Here is a 17,116-nt window from a genome sequence, read left to right on the forward strand (position 1 = left end):
AAAGCGTTTTCTTTATTTCAATGATTATTTACATATAGATTGTTACTGAAGGCATCAAAACTATGAACACATGTGGAGTTATGTACTTAACAAAAAAAGGTGAAAAAACTGAAAACATGTTTCATATTCTACTTTCTTCAAAATAGCCACCCTTTGCTCAGATTACGGCTTTGCCCACTCTTGTCATTCTCTCGATGAGCTTTAAGCACACCTGTGAACTGAAAACCATTTCAGGTGACTACCTCTTGAAGCTCATCGAGAGAATGTCAAGAGTGTGCAAAAAAGTAATCAGAGCCAACGGTGGCTGTTTGGAAGAAAGTAGAATATAAAACATATTTTCAGTTATTTCACCCTTTTTTGTTAAGTACATAACTCCACATTAAATGAGGAGAAGGTGTGTCCAAACTTTTGGACTGTACTCTATACACAGTATATATATATTAAAACACATATATACTGTATATATATATATATATATATATATATATATATATATATATATATATATATAGATATACACACACACACACACACACACACACACACACACAAATAAAAATGTATTACAGAACTCTGGGAGATAAAATATATTTTAGATTTTGTGTATGACTACTGAAGAAAATAATATTTATCCAGCCCATTTTCACAGAGCCCTTTACATATAGTGAAACCCATCATTCTACATCTTTAAGATACATTTAAACCGGTGTGGGTGGCACAGGGAGCAGGTGGCGAGAGTGTCTTGCCCAAAAACACAACGGCAGCGACTAGGATGGCGAGGCAGGAATCGAACCTGGAGCGTTCAAGTTGCAGGCACGGTTTATAATGATCCTTCCATAGAGTGTTGACTTTATTTTTGTTGGAACATTTTTTATTTATTAAATGATTGCTATCTTACATTGTTGCATTATAATACCATATAGTATTATGATCATGATCACCATTCAATCATTTTGAAAAATATCCAAGTAAAAAGTATCCATTTGGGTTCCAAGGTTGTCCCAACTACTCTCCTGTAGGAGCCACATACCAAATAGGATGAAATAGTACTTATGGAGTTAAAGACAAAGCATGGTTTTACGATTAGTTTTAACATTTCAGCTCCATTTTTGCTGGATTTTTATTTTGTCATCAGCTCGATACCTAAGTGTGTATTTCTCTTTGTGACGGGACGTGTGTGTGTGTGTGTGTGTCCAACACCTGAGAATGTTGTCAGTGAGGAGCACAACGTTATTAATTGATGATGTGATTTATTAATGAGGGATCAATGTGACGGAAACTGACCTTCACACCTGCATTCTTCTTCCTTCTGCTTCCTCCTTTTATTTGTATGATTGAGACATGCCCCCACCCCCCCTTGCATACAAACATGTGGACAAACTTCTCACACACACACGTCCCCCACACCCCCTTTCAGCGCCTTTGTCCCCTGTCCATTCTTTCCCTTGGCGACCGGTTGCCATGGTTTCTGGAGCCCCCTTGTAGGCTGAAAGTGGAGGGATTAAAGGAAGCCATTTTGGGGACAGCTGGGCCAGGTTGGTCGCTGTTGCCCCCCCACTCACAGTCACTTTAAGGGGAGTGGGCAAGGGAGGGGGAGGGTATTGTGTGAGGATTAGAGCTTCCTGTGTGTCAGCTCATTACATGGGGTGGGATGGAGGGAAGGCCGATGGGGGAGCAAGGAGTGAAATGAAAGCAAAAATGAAAGAGAGTCTGCATGAAAGACTATGACACAGAGAGAGAGGGAGGGGGGGTGAGGAGAGGGGGGGAAGAGACGGTCCCTACAGCTGCACCCACAATCGCACACACACAAGGTCTGATTATCACACATTAAGAGACACAAAAAAGCTGAATTGGGCGTCCAAACACACAAAGCTAACACGGCATCGGACCACAACGAATCACAGACGACCCTATCAACATGGCAAGCACACACACCCACTAGTGACTGTGGGCAGCACTACTATGATGTTCTTAGCTTTTTGCCACATTTGTTGCAGAATCAACCAGTGCAGAGTAGAAGAGACACGTAGGAAACAACAAAGCGCGTCATCCTCCTTCATTTTATTTGTTTTCAAACACAAGGCTCAAACTTTGTGGCATCGCTACAACAACAACAACAAAAACATCCACATTACACTAAGCATGGATGCAGCGATAACTTTCACACTTTGAGTGAAAGAAGAATGGGGGCCCGTCGGACAGGTGGGCACTAATGTACTGTGCCCTTTCTTCCTTTGAGCAACCCTGGAGGTTACCTGGGCAACCATGGACAATCGTCACCAGTCAAGTCATTTGTGGCTACACATTCATCGCCATCGTGGTCAATATTGCTAGCGTGGCAGCACAGTGCAGTCAGCAGCAGCACATTTCACAAAAAAGTCCAAAAGGAGAGCAAATGTTGTCATATTTACAAATGTGGACCATTAGAAATATGGCCTGTTTTGGTATGGAGGTCAGCCTTTGTGATCAATAGGGGTGTAACGGTCTTTGGAGTCAGAATTGGATTGTTCGATTTCCCACACAATACACATTAAATGGGGAACATTTGGTGTACGCCGTTGCGACGCACCCTCATTTAGTGTGACGTAGCACTTTATTCAATAACTTTAATAAAAATAAAATATTTCTTCACACTGTTCAAATATTGTACTCGTCTGCGTTGTTGTGCTTACCTAAAAAAGAAACCAGGGTTTTATGGCGTCCCGTTACACCCCAAGTGTTCACAGCAACCATTAGAAGGAACGGTGTATAAAATAAGGCCTCACTGTGAGTTTTGAAGTACAGTTTTTTTTAAGACGACAAGTTGTGTTTTACATTTCCAAAAATCCTGCAGCATCAACTACAACACAAACTATTTCTATGACGAGTTTAATGACAGTCCAAACTATCTTCTTTCCTAAGCAGTGGCATCCAATAGCTCACCGGCCTTGTCACAACCAGTGCTTGCTTCTGGGTCGCTACTGCCTTCTTTCCCTTCCTGCTTCTCTTCCAGGATCTTGGAGCTGGTATCCTCGGCTAAATTGCTCTCATTGATTTGAGGCTTGGCGTAGGCATTAGGGTGAGTTTTCATGTGGCCCTGTGGATGAGAGGAACGTCAAAGTGGTTTAATTGACTCTCATATAACAGCGTGGTGAAGAATTGTCTTACCTTAAGTCCACTACGGCTGGCGTAGGCCTTCCCGCATTGGGAGCAGCTGTAGGGTTTATCCGGACGGGGGTGCTGAGAATGCGGCCCAGGTGTTGCAGCAGGGGGCTCTGGGATTTCTGAAGTCTCTTTCACTGGGTCTGCTGTGGATATGTTCTTTTCTCCTCTTTGAATTTGGATGACATCTTGCACACCTGGGCTGTGTTGGACATTGCCGTTAGCCTCCTGAACATCACAGACAGCCCCCGGGCTGGCAGTGGAGATGAGTGCAGGTATGGGATTTATTTTTGGCGTGGGGCTGTTAGCGTCATGTGTCTGTACGTCATGCTTGGAAACACATAAGGAGAGAGGGGTGTCTTCTTCTTTAACTGCAGCTGAATGAGGGCTTGTCAAGGGGGCTTTAAAAGGGCTGCCAAGGTCAGCTTGGGGAGCCTCCTCTTGTGGGAATGTGGAGCCGTTCAGGGGACACCCACCGTCTAAGTTGTTGATTTTCAAAACCAGGGAGTCCCCGAGTCCTGCTGAGTGGGGATTATTGGTGGGTGGTGGGCTGACGCTGGGTGTGGAACTCCCAGATTCTTCTGTCTTTACATCAGGAGCTGTCTTAGAAGCAGAAGATTTTGTAAGAGCCAGTGGTAGGAGTTGTCCAACTGTGGATGGTGAATCATTTTTTGTGTCATCAAAGATTGCCGTCCCTGTTTCTGTACTATCCTCTACTGGCATGTCTTCATCGGGCGGGATTTGCCCTCCGAGGTGCAGGCGGATGTGGTGCTGAAGAACCAAGGCGTTAGTAAACTTGCGTGGACACAGCGGGCACGAGTTTTGCGCTCGGGAGTTGGGTGGCCTTGCCCGATGCGTGGCTAGGTGCGCCCTGAGGCTGCCCTTGGTGGAGAAGGAGCGACCACAGAGCTTACAAGGGAAGGGACGCTCTCCCAGATGGGTAGCCTGGTGCAAGCGCAGGGCTCGAGGGCAGCTGAGGACACGCAGGCACACCCCGCACTGATTAGCAGCCTGCGCAGTGGGCAGAGTGGAAGTGGCGGTGGTGGAATTACTACCTGAGACCCCTTGGCCACTTGCTAGCCCTGCCGTGTTTGGACTGAGGCCAAGAGCGGCTAACATTTCCCTGCGATAAGCGCTACAGTTGGTGCTGTGGTCATGACCATTTGTATCCCCCTTAGCCTCCAAAAAGGTGAGAGAAGAGTTGGAGGAAGACTGGGCAGATGAAGAAGACGATGCCCCTCCTTGTGGCTGCTTTTCAAGCTTCTGGACCAGCCGCTGCAGCTTGGAAGTGTCTGACGTCTGAGTGGAGGTGGCAGGAGAGGAGGATGGAGAAGTGGTGGATGGCTTGGGGAAGGGAGGGAAGGAGAAGGGAAGCTGATGTGCTGAAGTTAGGTGAGGGCTGGACGGGTGGCCTGATGGTCGCAGGAGGGCCAGATGGTGTGGGGAAGTTCCTCCAGGAAAGAGAATTTTGGGAAGCTGAGCAAGCTGGGAATAGGAAGTGGCCGCGTGGAGTGCCGAGTGAGGAGGAGTGTTCTCGTCAAAGCGCTGCTGCTTTGCTCCTTTGTACTGACTTCCCATGGATGAAGAGGAAGAGGGCAGCACAGAACTCGGTGCACTGGCAGCAACTGAAGCTCGATTCAGCTGCAGCAGGGAATGGGCAGTGGACAGCAGTGCCATGTCCACTGTTGGCGGCAGAGGGAGAGAGGAAGCAGAAGGCCGACTGGATGTACCAGAAAGGAATCCCAGGGCCATATTGTCTGTCACTCCGGGAATGCTGCCCTTCACTCCGTTAAAAGACTCATCATCGTCTGCTCGCCTCTTCCTCCTCCTTTGGATGGTGCCGGAGGCAGAGGTGCTCTGTGTCTGCTCAGATAGGGCCGGGGGAAGAAGGGAAAGGGAAAGCTCAGGATTCTGCTCCCGGTGTCGCAGAAAGTGAGCTTTGAGGTTTCCACGCGTGGTGAAGCGGCTTAGGCAGACGGGACACTGGTAGGGCCGCTCACCGGTGTGCGACCTCAGATGGATCTGCAGTGACGAGTCACTGCTCAGGACCTTCCCGCAAAAACGACATACGTGCTGGGGACGTCCCAAGGCGGAACCTAGCGAGGAAGGCGGCGAGGCGAGGTCCTGGGAATGGCTGGTTGTGGGAACGGGAGGCGTGGTGAAGCTGATGCCATTAGTGCGGGCAAATAAGGAGGTGTTGGCGGACTTCTCGTGGAGGTAGCGCAGTGGTATCCCCAAAGACAAAGACAGGGGGTGAAGGGAGGCCACAGATGAGCTGGGCATGGAGGAGATAGACGAAGCCGGGGAAGTGGAGGACATTGGCGTTCGGCTGCCGTTTACCTGTGAGGCACCTTGCTTGGAAAGAGGCAGCTGTGAAAAGAGGGACGATGAAATGCCGGTTAAAAGCGACGGCGCTGTGGTGACAGTTGTAGCAGTAGTGAGATGTGCTGGCGGAGACGAAGCCCCTCCACTGGGTTTCTGGTTGTTCTCAGTACCGCTAGCTTGTGTGTTAGCATCCTGCCCAAACACTGCACCTCCAAGTCGCAGAACATGCCTGCAGATTTCCTCTGTGATCTGCATCTGGTGTATTTGCCGTTGCTGTAGAACCCGAAGCTCCTCCAAGAGCACAGCGAGGGTGGGAGGCACCTGTAACTGGTGACCTGGCAAGCTGGAGGCCTGGTGTTGACCCAGGCTGTCGCTGTCACAGTGTGTGGGCACACATAGAGAGGACGAGGATGAGGTAGTGGTGGTGGCCGAGCTGCCCATCATTGGGGAGGTCATGGTGGAGTGAGAATTCCCTTGGTGTGTCAGCATTTGAGGGCCGGAGGTCTTTCCCAAAGGGGGAGGCGAATGAGTCTGAGAGGACAAGGAGGGGTGAGGAAAGTCGGGGGAGAGGGAGGAGTGCGTGTTTGGGAGGGAAGTGGCAAAGGGGGCAATGTGGTTCGGCCAGTGCGGAGGGGGGGAGCTCTCGTTGGGCAAAGAGGGCGCGTGGAGCCCACCGGGGGATGGGCGGGGGGCCAGGGGCGGCTGGCAGTCTTGGAGCGAAGTCGGGGATGATGCGGAAGATCCAGAGGAAGTGACTTCTGAGCCAAGTGAGGTGGATGGCGACTTCATGCCCATATGCTCATCTGAAGTTGGACACAAAAACAAGGCAAGTGTTGAGCTCTTTTCTCTGACATGATAGAGGTAAGACCTCCTACATGTCTCAGTCTGTGCTCTCCACAGCTAAACTCCTCACACAACAAATAAACACACCACCTTGTTGTCATGGCAACCCCTTTTTTGAGGACAATGGGCATCACCAGGGTAACCCATAACCACCCTTAACCCGCCCCTCCATACCCTAGTGCAGTAGCGTCTTTCATGTCCCCATTTGCCCTCCCCCGCCCTCTACGTCTCAGTGGAGGTGAAGGGTCAGGCCAAACTGAGGGTCCTGGGCACTGTCCTCTCATTCCGATTGGTCAGCTAATCTGACCTCTGCCGCTCAGGGGTCAAATTCTTTCAGGATCTTGAGCGTGGAGTGAGAAAGAGCAAAAAGAGAGAAGTAAGCGGGGGTTGGGTGACTGAGCAGAGTGTGTGTGTGGAGGGGGGTTGGGGGGGGAGTCAACAATGGAGACACAAACTAGCTATTCCCTCCTGGAGAGGTTTAGTGATGGAATGAAAGACGAGACCTCCATGGAATTCCTTCTCACTCATTGATGGACTAACCTGGAGCTTCCATCTGAACGCATTATAGCATGGACACACCCACCAGATCCCACCCCATGTAACTGTGTAGGACTTTACAGTCAATGGTAAGGTGCGTGTGTGGGAGGGGACGGGTGGGGGTGTGGGGGGGCGTGGCATTAAAAAGAAAAGCACTGAAGGGTGCAAGATTAATCTTTAGCAAAGACACTGCCTTGGGAACACCCCCACCCCCACCCCCCCAACACATGCACCTTATTGTCAGCTAATAGCAGAGACTCAGCAGCCTGTTGCTTCTTGTTTGTTGGTTCATTATCAAGACAATTAACTTCCTGGGGGCCCCTAGTCTGCAGGGGCCTGGGTGAGTCGGGAGCCAGGTGGTACGTACAGAACCTTTTAAACTTCTCTAAACAAACCTTTAAAGTACACAATAATAATGACAATAAAAGTGGTTTCCTCACCGTGAGCAAGCACTCCCGGGCCCCCCGGATCGGCGTTAACAAGATGCTGGGGTCTCTTCTGCTTCCGGCGTGACATGATTCACGATAAGCGCGAGGGGGGCGCATCGGTTTACTCTTTTTTGTTGTTGCCGTTCTGTTCCTCAAACGCATCCAAGAGAAGAAAATTCCAAAAGTTAAAGAGAGAGAGAGAAGACTCCTGCAGGTCTTCACAGTGTAACAAGAGGCTGCAGAGTGGCTCAAAGTCTCCCCTTAACACCCCCCCCCCCCCAAAGAAAAAAAAACTTGTCCAATTTGAGCCCGTCCTTCCCTCTCCCGTGCACACACACACACACACACACACACACACACACACACACACACACACACACACACACACACACACACACACACACACACACACACACACAGAACCCCTCCTTGTTCTTTAATATTTGCATTTCAATAGCGTGTAACTCCCTGCCCCCCCCACCACCCACCCACTCGAGCTTTATGTGCCTTTCTCCTACTTTAAATAAAACATTATAAAGCAAGAGGTGTGCATGTGAGAGTGTTACAACATAACAACAGGTGTCTTTACAGTATTGCATAGGAGTGCAACCGAAGTGTACTTTAGTGTTCAATAACAATATGTGGGTTGAAAAAAATATCAAAGATGCATATATTCTTGTAAAATACTTACATTAGAGAGTAGTGTCTGCACATGCATGTGTTTGCGGTGCACCCCCCCTTCAGTGCAGCCTATTTAAAAGCCTGCAAATAGATGGCTATCTGTGACAATGGTGTGCTGGACACAGTTGACTGAGATCCCCCTCCCCTCCCCATGGATATACTAGTGCATTGCACAAAGTCCCCCTTTCAGCCCCACCTGCCTCTACTCCTGTACAACCAACAAGAGGTGGGGGGCTCTTTACTCCACCTAGAAATTGGATACTTTCAATATATATATATATTTTTTAAATAAGCTTGTTTTGATTGTTCACTTGTTCCATTGGCAAATCAATAGGGTTGGCCAATGCTGCAACTGTTGGTATCAATTGGATACCAAGGAAAGACTGGGGTCAGTGTTACTGATACTTTTCATTTGGAGGAAGTTCAAGCTCATTGATCGTGACTGAGCAAAGTAAAAGAGTCGAAAAAGAAATAATGGGACTCATAAAATCCTTTGTCTATTCGTCTTCTTAGCCATCTTTTGTCTAAGGACTAATTATTCCTAGAGTTTGTCCTACACCATATCAACTACTATATGTAACATTATGAACAACCCAACAACACAAACACGATATTTTTGAAAATAATTACAAAAGAACACTGAAAAATAATGTCCTCATCGTTGCAGTATTGACTTCATACCGATACTGTTACTACGCTGCCATTGATACTAGTGATGTGTGTATCGATCCGCGCAGCCCTTGTACACGATAGACATCTTATAAGTAGACACAACATCGAGCGCTACTGCCTACTGCCGCTGACGAGACGCGTAGCTGCCATCTTGGAGTGGTGATCTGCTCCACTCAGTGCAATTAATTTGGCAGGAGCAATGAACTGTCAGTTAATATTACCTCACCGAACACCACTGATTTTCATGCGTTTTTTGTTATATGTGTAGCTATGTTAAAGGACACATGTTTTGGCGTGTTTTATTATTCATAGTTTTTTTTAACATATAATGGAATAGTTTTATAAGTGACCAGACATCCAAAATCAAAACAGGGAATATAATCCCAGAGAAGGGGGACTAAAACGGCCAGCTATTTTTAAATTGAAGAAACAATATGATTAGGTTATACATACATGGGTCTATCCTACATAAACAATGTATGAATACATTAGATCAGCGGTTCTCAAAAGGGGGTATGCGTACCCCTGGGGGTACTTGAAGGTGTGCAAAGGGGTACGTGAGATTTTTCAAGAATATTCTAAAAATAGCAACAATTCAAAAATCATTTGGGTTGATGAGGCGTCATAAAGCGTTTCGACACATTGCAAAACTGTATTGATACTGTGTCAATACTGTGTCACTAAATACTGACATCTGCTGGACATTAAAAATTCCTACAGGCAACCTATGGACCGACTCAACTGACACTGATTTTATGATCGGGAACCATTTTGGCTTAGAGAGCCACACAAGCCAAATATTTCTAAAAGTATTTCCGTGAGAGCGATAATTTTTTTTCAACACTGAATACAACCATATGCGTGCATTTTTAAGAAAGACCAACATTCTTAGAGTATAATGAGTCTCTTATTTTTTAATAACATTGTTATTCTGAGGTTAACCAAAAATAAATAAAATACCTCTTACCATTAATGCGACTTCTTGAACAGGTGCGCTAGAAACCGGATGGATGGATGAAAATACATGAGAATGTTTTATATTTTGAACGTTAATTTTGACACTGTGATTACCAGCGGAATTATTCATTACTTATCGTGTCAAGCAATGTCAGCTAAGATTTATCTGAGAGCCAGGTGCAGTCATCAAAAGAGCCACATCTGGCTCTCGAGCCATAGATTCCCTGCCCCTGACCTAGTATATACAATAATATAAACCAAGTTATTGTATTTCATTTAGGATTATTTCATATCTTCATTTAAATAAACATATATGTTTATCTTTTTTAGATACAGTCAATAAATAATGTGAAAATGTATCATAACATGGAAATCTAAGAAAACGTGTTGTGAATGAGGATACTTGTTGTCTGGGAATCTTTTTTATTTTTTACATGCGCTCTGAATACGCACTGTTGATTGATTGATTGAAACTTTTATTAGTAGATTGCACAGTACAGTACATATTCCGTACAATTGACCACTAAATGGTAACACCCAAATAAGTTTTTCAACTTGTTTAAGTCGGGGTCTACGTTAATCAATTCATGGTAAAAACATAATGAGTGATCCATTGAGCTGGATTTTAACCTGTACCCTAAGGAACTCAGTACAAGCAACTACAGCCCTCCACTCTACCAACTGAGCTATCGAAGGGATTCGCTGTTACTGCTTTTTAATGTAACTAATCAGATGATTGTGTGGGTGGGACAATGCTGGGTGCTGACGCAGAAGAAGCAAAGCAGCTTGTTAAGACTTTAGCTTAGAAAAAACCCTGTACCAAAACGGTTCAATACAAATACACGTATCGTTACAGCTCTACGAACAGATCGAGTAGAAACTTTGAAAGAATAGGATGAAATGACAAGGAAATAAACACAAATAGCTTTTTTTCCGATATAGGATCAAAATATTCCCACACAGCGGAATTGATCTCCGACGACGATGAATTACAAATGACCAATGACAGAAGTGCGGCGATTCTGTTGGCAGCAGTATTTCGTTGACATATGCGCTTCCTTATAAAGACAGTTTGGCGTGCAGGCCCTGAATTATTGAATTATAGGCCCTGCGATGAAGTGGCGAGTTGTCCAGGGTGTACGCTGACTTCCGCCTGAATGCAGTTGAGAAGTGGCCATTGCGTCATACCTTATAATTGTTCAGCAACATTCTAAATTACGTTCTGGTAATTAACATTGGCAGTTATTGCATCATAGCTTATAGATGTTCAGCAAACATTTTAAGTCACGATTTGGTAATTAACGTGAGCATTGATTGCATCATACCTTATAGCTGTTCAGCCTGCCATTATATGCAATCAGTTGTTGTGTTCCCTAATTTGAGTGTACATAAATGAAGGTGTGTGTTGCTGAGCCCGACCTGGACATGATCTGGACTGGACCTGGTTTTAAAAAACCTTAAAATAATCTAATTTAATTGACAACAACCTGGTCTGGTGAAGATAATGTCCTTTTTTTTTTAAAACAACATTTTTTTGAACAGAAAATAAACTAAAATACAGTTAAAAATAGTTACATAGAAACTTATAATTAATGAAAATGAGTCAAATTAACTGTTAAAAGTTAGACTGCAAAGGATACCATACTTGCAGTCAACAATTCAACAATTTTTGAATTGTTGTTATTTTTTAAATATTTCTGAAAAATCTCACGTACCCCTTGGCATACATTCACGTACCCCCATTTGAGAACCATTAGGTTTTGGCTGATCGCCGGCACCTCATCACTACTTCAAGATGGCGGCCGAATTTCTCGCGTCACAGCAACCAATGCTGTGTCTACTTATAAGATGTCTATGTTGTACACTGTCCATACCAATGAGAGGCGAGAGTTTCAAACTCCACTCGGAAAATGACTAATTTGAACTGCCACTCTTTTTATAAGCCGATAATTAATTCAACTTTCAAGCAAACTATGTAAACATAATAATTAAAAAAAAAAATAGAACAATTGGCAAATTGCTTGCCTTGATTGATCACATGTTCTCTTGACCAATCAGATCCCAGTATTGTCAGTGACGTCTCTTTCTCCAGCTGACAGCCATTCTCAAGGTAAATTGAAAAGTAAATTGTTTTTTGTTGTTGTAAAGTTAAGTTACGACTGCAGGTGGGTTATATTTCACGGTAAGGTGTCAGTTGTTTTTTCGAGAAAAGTAAAGTTTTAGCAGCTAAATTGAGAGGTAACTGGTCGAAGATAGCTGTTAGCATGTTGCTATAGCTGCTTGCTAGGCGACCATAGCTAACGTTCACACACTTCTGGATATTTGCGAACTTAAACAAAACAGCAACATTTTAATCATTTAATCATTGTGTTTTTCTACTTATTTTTTAAATCCTTATGTCGTTTGACTATTTGCTAATGACTATCTATGCTACTGTAGTCATTAAAATGATTAGTTATTGAAACACTTCCCAGTGTTTAGTGAGTCAATATAATTTATGTTTTTATTACTGAAGTATATCCACAGTGTTAAAAGTTCTGTTATTGATTGATAAATACAACCTTAACGTCATTCATCTTGTGACTTTTTCGTCTTTTCCCTGTCTGTAGTATGTCTCTTTGCGACGACACCCTCCTGTGCAACTTCGCCAAGTGTCGGGTCAAGCTGACCACCTTTGCCTGGGTCACGGCCTGTTCGCACGTTTTCTGCGATCAGCACGGGTCCCGTGAATTTAACCATGCTCCAACCATCTGTCCGGCCTGCTCGTCCACTCTGTCTAAAAAAGTTGACATTTTAAGGACAGAGCTGTCGCCGTCCGAGCATTACAAGGCCATGGTGCTGTGTGGTCTGCGCCCAGACATAGTTCTGGACATCACTTCCCGAGCTCTGGCCTTCTGGAACTACCAGGTTGAGTTTGAGTAAACCCTCTGTGAGTCCATCCCTGCTAAATACCAAGTGTTTCTCTGCGTTCCCTGGGTGCAGGTCAATCAGGAGCGCATGTATCAGGAATACAGTGCAACGCGTATTGAAAAGCAGCTGCTACAGATGGAAAATGTTCTGACCCAGCAGAACCAGACCAGGCAGCTAGAGCTGTCAGCCATGAAAGCGGAAATTGCCTACTTGAAGAAGGGAGTTAAACTTGGTATTTTTCTACCATATTAACTGGGTGATAAAATGACTTCTTGAATTGTAAAAGGATATGTGAACGTGTAGATGTTGGAGGACTACAAGAGGAAGAACATCGATGTGTCTGAGCGGCTGATGGAGAAGAGCAGGCAGTACCAGAAGCTTCAGGGCATGTATGAACAGCTGAGGATGCGCACCATGGTGTTGGGCAGTGGCCAGTCCCCGCATCAGCTGACATACCACAGTGTCAACACTGGTAGGACAAACTTCACTAAGCTACTGAGAAGTTTAGACCTTCAATAAGACTTCAGACTTATGCAATAGAATATTAATTACCAGGGTTCTAACGGTACACCGCTTCAGTCATACTTGCCTGCTTCCCCAGGAAAATAAACATATTTTGTCATTCCCGTTTCCATATTTCAACTTTCCTGAAAAAAACCAAAATCAAAAATCCTCCCTGATATTGCTGGAGCAGCACAGCTCCCAGTCCTCTATGCAATACATCCTCCCCTTATGGGTTTTGTACATACTTTTTTTAGGCGACACCTCAGTTCATTTTTGGTACAGTAAGGAAAGAAAATGCATAACATAAAACTGCTTAGCTGTTGTGTAAACAGCTTAAACCTAACATGTAATTACGCAATGAATACAAGACCTTTTTTTTTTTAAATGTGTCCATATACAAACCCCATTTCTATATGAGTTGGGAAATTGTTAGATGTAAATATAAACGGAATACAATGATTTGCAAATCATTTTCAACCCATATTCAGTTGAATATGCAACAAAGACAAAATATTTGATGTTCAAACTGATAAACCTTTTTTTTGTTGTTGTAAATAATCATTAACTTTAGAATTTGATGCCAGCAACACGTGACAAAGAAGTTGGGAAAGGTGGCAATGAATACTGATAAAGTTGAGGAATGCTCATCAAACACTCATTTGGAACACCCCACAGGTGTGCAGGCTAATTGGGAACATGTGGGCGCCATGATTGGGTATAAAAGCAGCTTCCATGAAATGTTCAGTACCGTATTTCCTTGAATTGCCACCGGGGCGCTAATTAATTTAAAACCTCACTCCTGCGCTTACCAAAGGCATGCGGTAAAAGTAAGCACGCGCTAATTATTTTAAAACCTCTTCTCACTCCGGCACTTACCAAAGGTATGCAGTAAGAAATTGAGTGTGATGTAAGCTTGGACCTTAAATCCTACTGAATAGTTCTTAATCTTCTTCCCTTTATGCGATTTCAAATTACCGGTATTGAAATCAGCGTCCTCCATTTTGAAAATGATGACAGGGGAAGTGTCAGTCGTGACGTCACAAGTTTGACCAGGCGGTAATACTAAGCATGCACTAATTATTTTGGGAAGCGAGTTTGACCCGTAATTCAAGGCAGGCACATACTATATGCCCTGCGACAATTCAAGGAAATACGGTAATTCACAAACAAGGATGGGGCTAGGGTCACAACTTTGTAAGCAAATTGTTGAACAGTTTTAGAACATTTCTCAACGAGCTATTGCAAAGAATTTAGGGATTTCACCATCTACGGTCCCTAAAAATCATCAAAAGGTTCAGAGAATCTAGAGAAATCACTGCACGTAAGCGATATTACAGACTTTTGATCCCTCAGGCGGTACGGCATCAAAAACCGACATTGGTGTGTAAAGGATATCACCACATGGGCTCAGGAACACTTTGTAAAACCATGGTCAGTAACTACAGTTGGTCGTTACATCTGTAAGTGCAAGTTAAAACTCTACTATGCAAAGTCAAACCCACTTATCAACAGCACCCAGAAACGCTGCCCGCTTCGCTGGGCCTGAGCTCATCTAAGATGGACTAATGCAAAGTGGAAAAGTGTCCTGTGGTCTGACGAGTCCACATTTTCAATTATATTTGGAAACTGTGGACGTGGTGTCCTCCGGAACAAAGAGGAAAATAACCATCTAGATTGTTATAGGCGCAAAGTTCAAAAGCCAGCATATGTGATGGTATGGGGGTGTATTAGTGCCCAAGGCATGGGTAACCTACACATCTGTGAAGGCACCATTAATGCTGAAAGGTACATACAGGTTGTGGAGCAACATATGTTGTCATCCAAGCAACGTAATCATGGACGCCCCTGATTATTTCAGCAAGACAATGACAAACCACGTGTTACAAAAGTGTGGCTTCGTAGTAAAAGAGTGAGGGTAGTTTCCTAGCCCGCCTGCAGTCCAGACCTGTCTCCCATCGAAAATGTGTGGCGCATTATGAAACAAAAAATACGACAGCGGAGACCCCGGACTGTTGAACGACTGAAGCTCTACATAAAACAAGGATGGGAAAGAATTTCACTTTCAAGGCTTCAACAATAAGCTTCTTCAGTCCCAAACGTTTGAGTGTTGTAAAAAGAAATGGTGATGTAACACAGTGGTGAACATGTCCTTTCCCAACTAGTTTGGCACGTGTTGCAGCCATGAAATTCTAAGTTTATTATTATTTGCATAAAAAAAAAAAAGTTTATGAGTTTGAACATCAAATAAAACCCCGGCTGAGTCATATCAAAGAATTGGCACTCCGCATCAAGGGTTGGAATTGGGGGTTAAATCACCAAAATGATTCCAAAGCACAGCCACCGCTGCTGCTCACTGCTCCCCTCACCTCCCAGGGGGTGGAACAAGGGGATGGGTCAAATTCAGAGGGTAATTTCACCACACCTAGGTTGTGTGACTATCAGTGGTACTTTAACTTTTTAAACTTCTTTTTATTGGCTGAAGTGCAGCTGCAAATAAACTAAGTTTCTTTCAAGTATCATCCGTAGAGAACAAGGAAAAGCTTAACATGCTACACTACACACTGTACGAGGATATGCTAACTCTAAACCGCCAGTCAGGAACAAAGTGCACTGCATTTTGCCATACTTTTCAGTGCATTTGCACTAACGCACTCAAGACTTCTTTTTTGGATGGAAATGTGCAAATTGAGACTCAGTGTACTTAGTTCCATAGTGCGCAAATATTGTCAGTATTTCAGTATTGCTGTCCCAAATAGACTTCGGTCCATGCACACCTGCTAGAAGTGTTTTTACTCCTCTTCAGTCCTTTTTATTGTGGTATAACCTTCTCATTCTGCAATGTCGCCGATATGGCAAGTACAGTATTAAGTGTGGTAAGTGTCCAACACTGCATACTCACCATTTTGACAGTCGAGTGTACAACATATGGCCATTTTATCCTACTTCTTAATGTGAACTACCTATGAGCTCAAAGTGCTAACTATAAATATGGAATCGTTGCACTCTATTTGTTTACTGAGTGGACACCTGACAGGAGGCGCACATCCTTTCCCTCACTCATTGTGTAGCCCACCTTGTGGGAAAATCGTACGTCTCTGTACCGTACTAAAGGTGCTTTACCGGGGAAAAAAACAAAAACGAATCCACATATTGTTAATAACTTAAAAAAATCGTGTTGCTTACAAAAAAGCTGCATAAAAATGAATGTGTTTTGGCAGAAACAAGCAGACATTTTCCTTAATTTCCCCCACAGGATTAGAAAATTATGTTATTTATTTATACAGTTGCCCTGAAAAATTATATTTATTTGCAAAGTTCAGGCTGTGATTGACAGTTAACTAACAAATCACATGTAATATGATAAAAATAAATATATATTTTTTTTATTGAAGGTTTAACATTTTGAATTAAAATGGTCGAGCTACACAGCTGTAGATATTTTGTCCCAAAGAGGTATCCGCCTCTTGTACAGCTGCTACAGTAATTATAACTTTAGTCCCTGTAACAATGGCATTCTACCATCAAATTGCCATGTGTCGCCCAGGGGTGGCCAGCCACCAGACTCCCGAGAGGAACCCCCACTCCTTGCCATGTCTGGATTCTGACAGACGAAGAAACTTCTTCCAGCTTTGCTCCCCTGTTCACAACAAAGACCGAGCAGTCATGAAGAACTGAAGACAGCAGGGGAGACATCCGTTTGAAAGTAGACTTTGTTCAAGACTTGTTCTTCTGGAAGTTTTTTGTGGAGTTTAGTGCCCTGTCAGTTTATATTCTGTATCCCTAAGACAGATAAAAAGGGTTAGTAGGAGCCTTAACCTTTAACCTTTATAAAAAATAAATAAAAATTCTCGTGTTTGTCACTGAATGTTCTTTCAGAAAGCGGTAATAAAGTTACATTGAACTTACTGTTTGATTTTGTTCTCAAATAGAGTTTGATTTTGTTCTCAAATAGAAGCCTGGATTGTGTTTGTGTGATAGAATCTTGAGTAAAGCAGAAACTTTCTGCGGCATATAATATCTAATTAGTTTTATATGATGTAATATTAATTTTACTAAGGCCTGCTTAAAAAAAAAAGATGCTGGTAAAAAAAAGACATCGAGCTGCACTCTTGACATTT

General features: G+C 43.9%; 2 protein-coding genes across 5 annotated transcripts; one reads left to right on the forward strand and one right to left on the reverse strand.

Annotated features, from left to right (window-relative positions):
• Window positions 1–2,064: 2,064 nt before the first annotated feature.
• si:ch211-212k18.5 (sal-like protein 4) lies at window positions 2,065–7,504 on the reverse strand. Its single transcript, XM_061911862.1, has 3 exons — window positions 7,287–7,504; window positions 3,148–6,269; window positions 2,065–3,076 (listed from the first exon to the last, which is right to left on the reverse strand). Exons 1-3 carry the CDS (start codon window positions 7,360–7,362, stop codon window positions 2,897–2,899), a joined length of 3,378 nt encoding a protein of 1,125 aa, XP_061767846.1. The 5' UTR covers window positions 7,363–7,504; the 3' UTR covers window positions 2,065–2,896.
• A 4,003-nt stretch (window positions 7,505–11,507) lies between these two features.
• Window positions 11,508–16,884, forward strand: LOC133559850 (E3 ubiquitin-protein ligase CCNB1IP1). Of its 4 annotated transcripts, none has more exons than XM_061911863.1 (5): window positions 11,508–11,694; window positions 12,194–12,491; window positions 12,567–12,711; window positions 12,796–12,966; window positions 16,543–16,884. In XM_061911863.1, exons 2-5 carry the CDS (start codon window positions 12,195–12,197, stop codon window positions 16,671–16,673), a joined length of 744 nt encoding a protein of 247 aa, XP_061767847.1. In that variant the 5' UTR covers window positions 11,508–11,694; window position 12,194; the 3' UTR covers window positions 16,674–16,884. The 4 variants fall into 4 exon arrangements, with proteins under 4 accessions (XP_061767847.1, XP_061767848.1, XP_061767850.1 ...); XM_061911864.1 differs by having other exon boundaries at window positions 11,694–11,766; XM_061911866.1 differs by lacking the exon at window positions 11,508–11,694 and adding an exon at window positions 11,700–11,749.
• The last annotated feature ends 232 nt before the right edge of the window (window positions 16,885–17,116 follow it).

This window comes from Nerophis ophidion, linkage group LG10, assembly GCF_033978795.1.
Source record: "Nerophis ophidion isolate RoL-2023_Sa linkage group LG10, RoL_Noph_v1.0, whole genome shotgun sequence".
Classification (NCBI taxonomy): Eukaryota; Metazoa; Chordata; class Actinopteri; order Syngnathiformes; family Syngnathidae; genus Nerophis; species Nerophis ophidion.

Coding starts and splice junctions, on each gene's coding strand:
- LOC133559850 (XM_061911863.1), top strand. CDS start 12,195: ATGTCTCTTTGCGACGACACCCTCCTGTGCAACTTCGCCAAGTGTCGG. Junction 12,712..12,795: donor GGAAATTGCCTACTTGAAGA/AGGGAGTTAAAC, acceptor ATGTGAACGTGT/AGATGTTGGAGGACTACAAG. Junction 12,967..16,542: donor ATACCACAGTGTCAACACTG/GTAGGACAAACT, acceptor TGTGTCGCCCAG/GGGTGGCCAGCCACCAGACT.
- si:ch211-212k18.5 (XM_061911862.1), bottom strand. CDS start 7,362: ATGTCACGCCGGAAGCAGAAGAGACCCCAGCATCTTGTTAACGCCGAT. Junction 6,270..7,286: donor CCCGGGAGTGCTTGCTCACG/GTGAGGAAACCA, acceptor GTCCAACTTCAG/ATGAGCATATGGGCATGAAG. Junction 3,077..3,147: donor CCAGCCGTAGTGGACTTAAG/GTAAGACAATTC, acceptor TCTCATCCACAG/GGCCACATGAAAACTCACCC.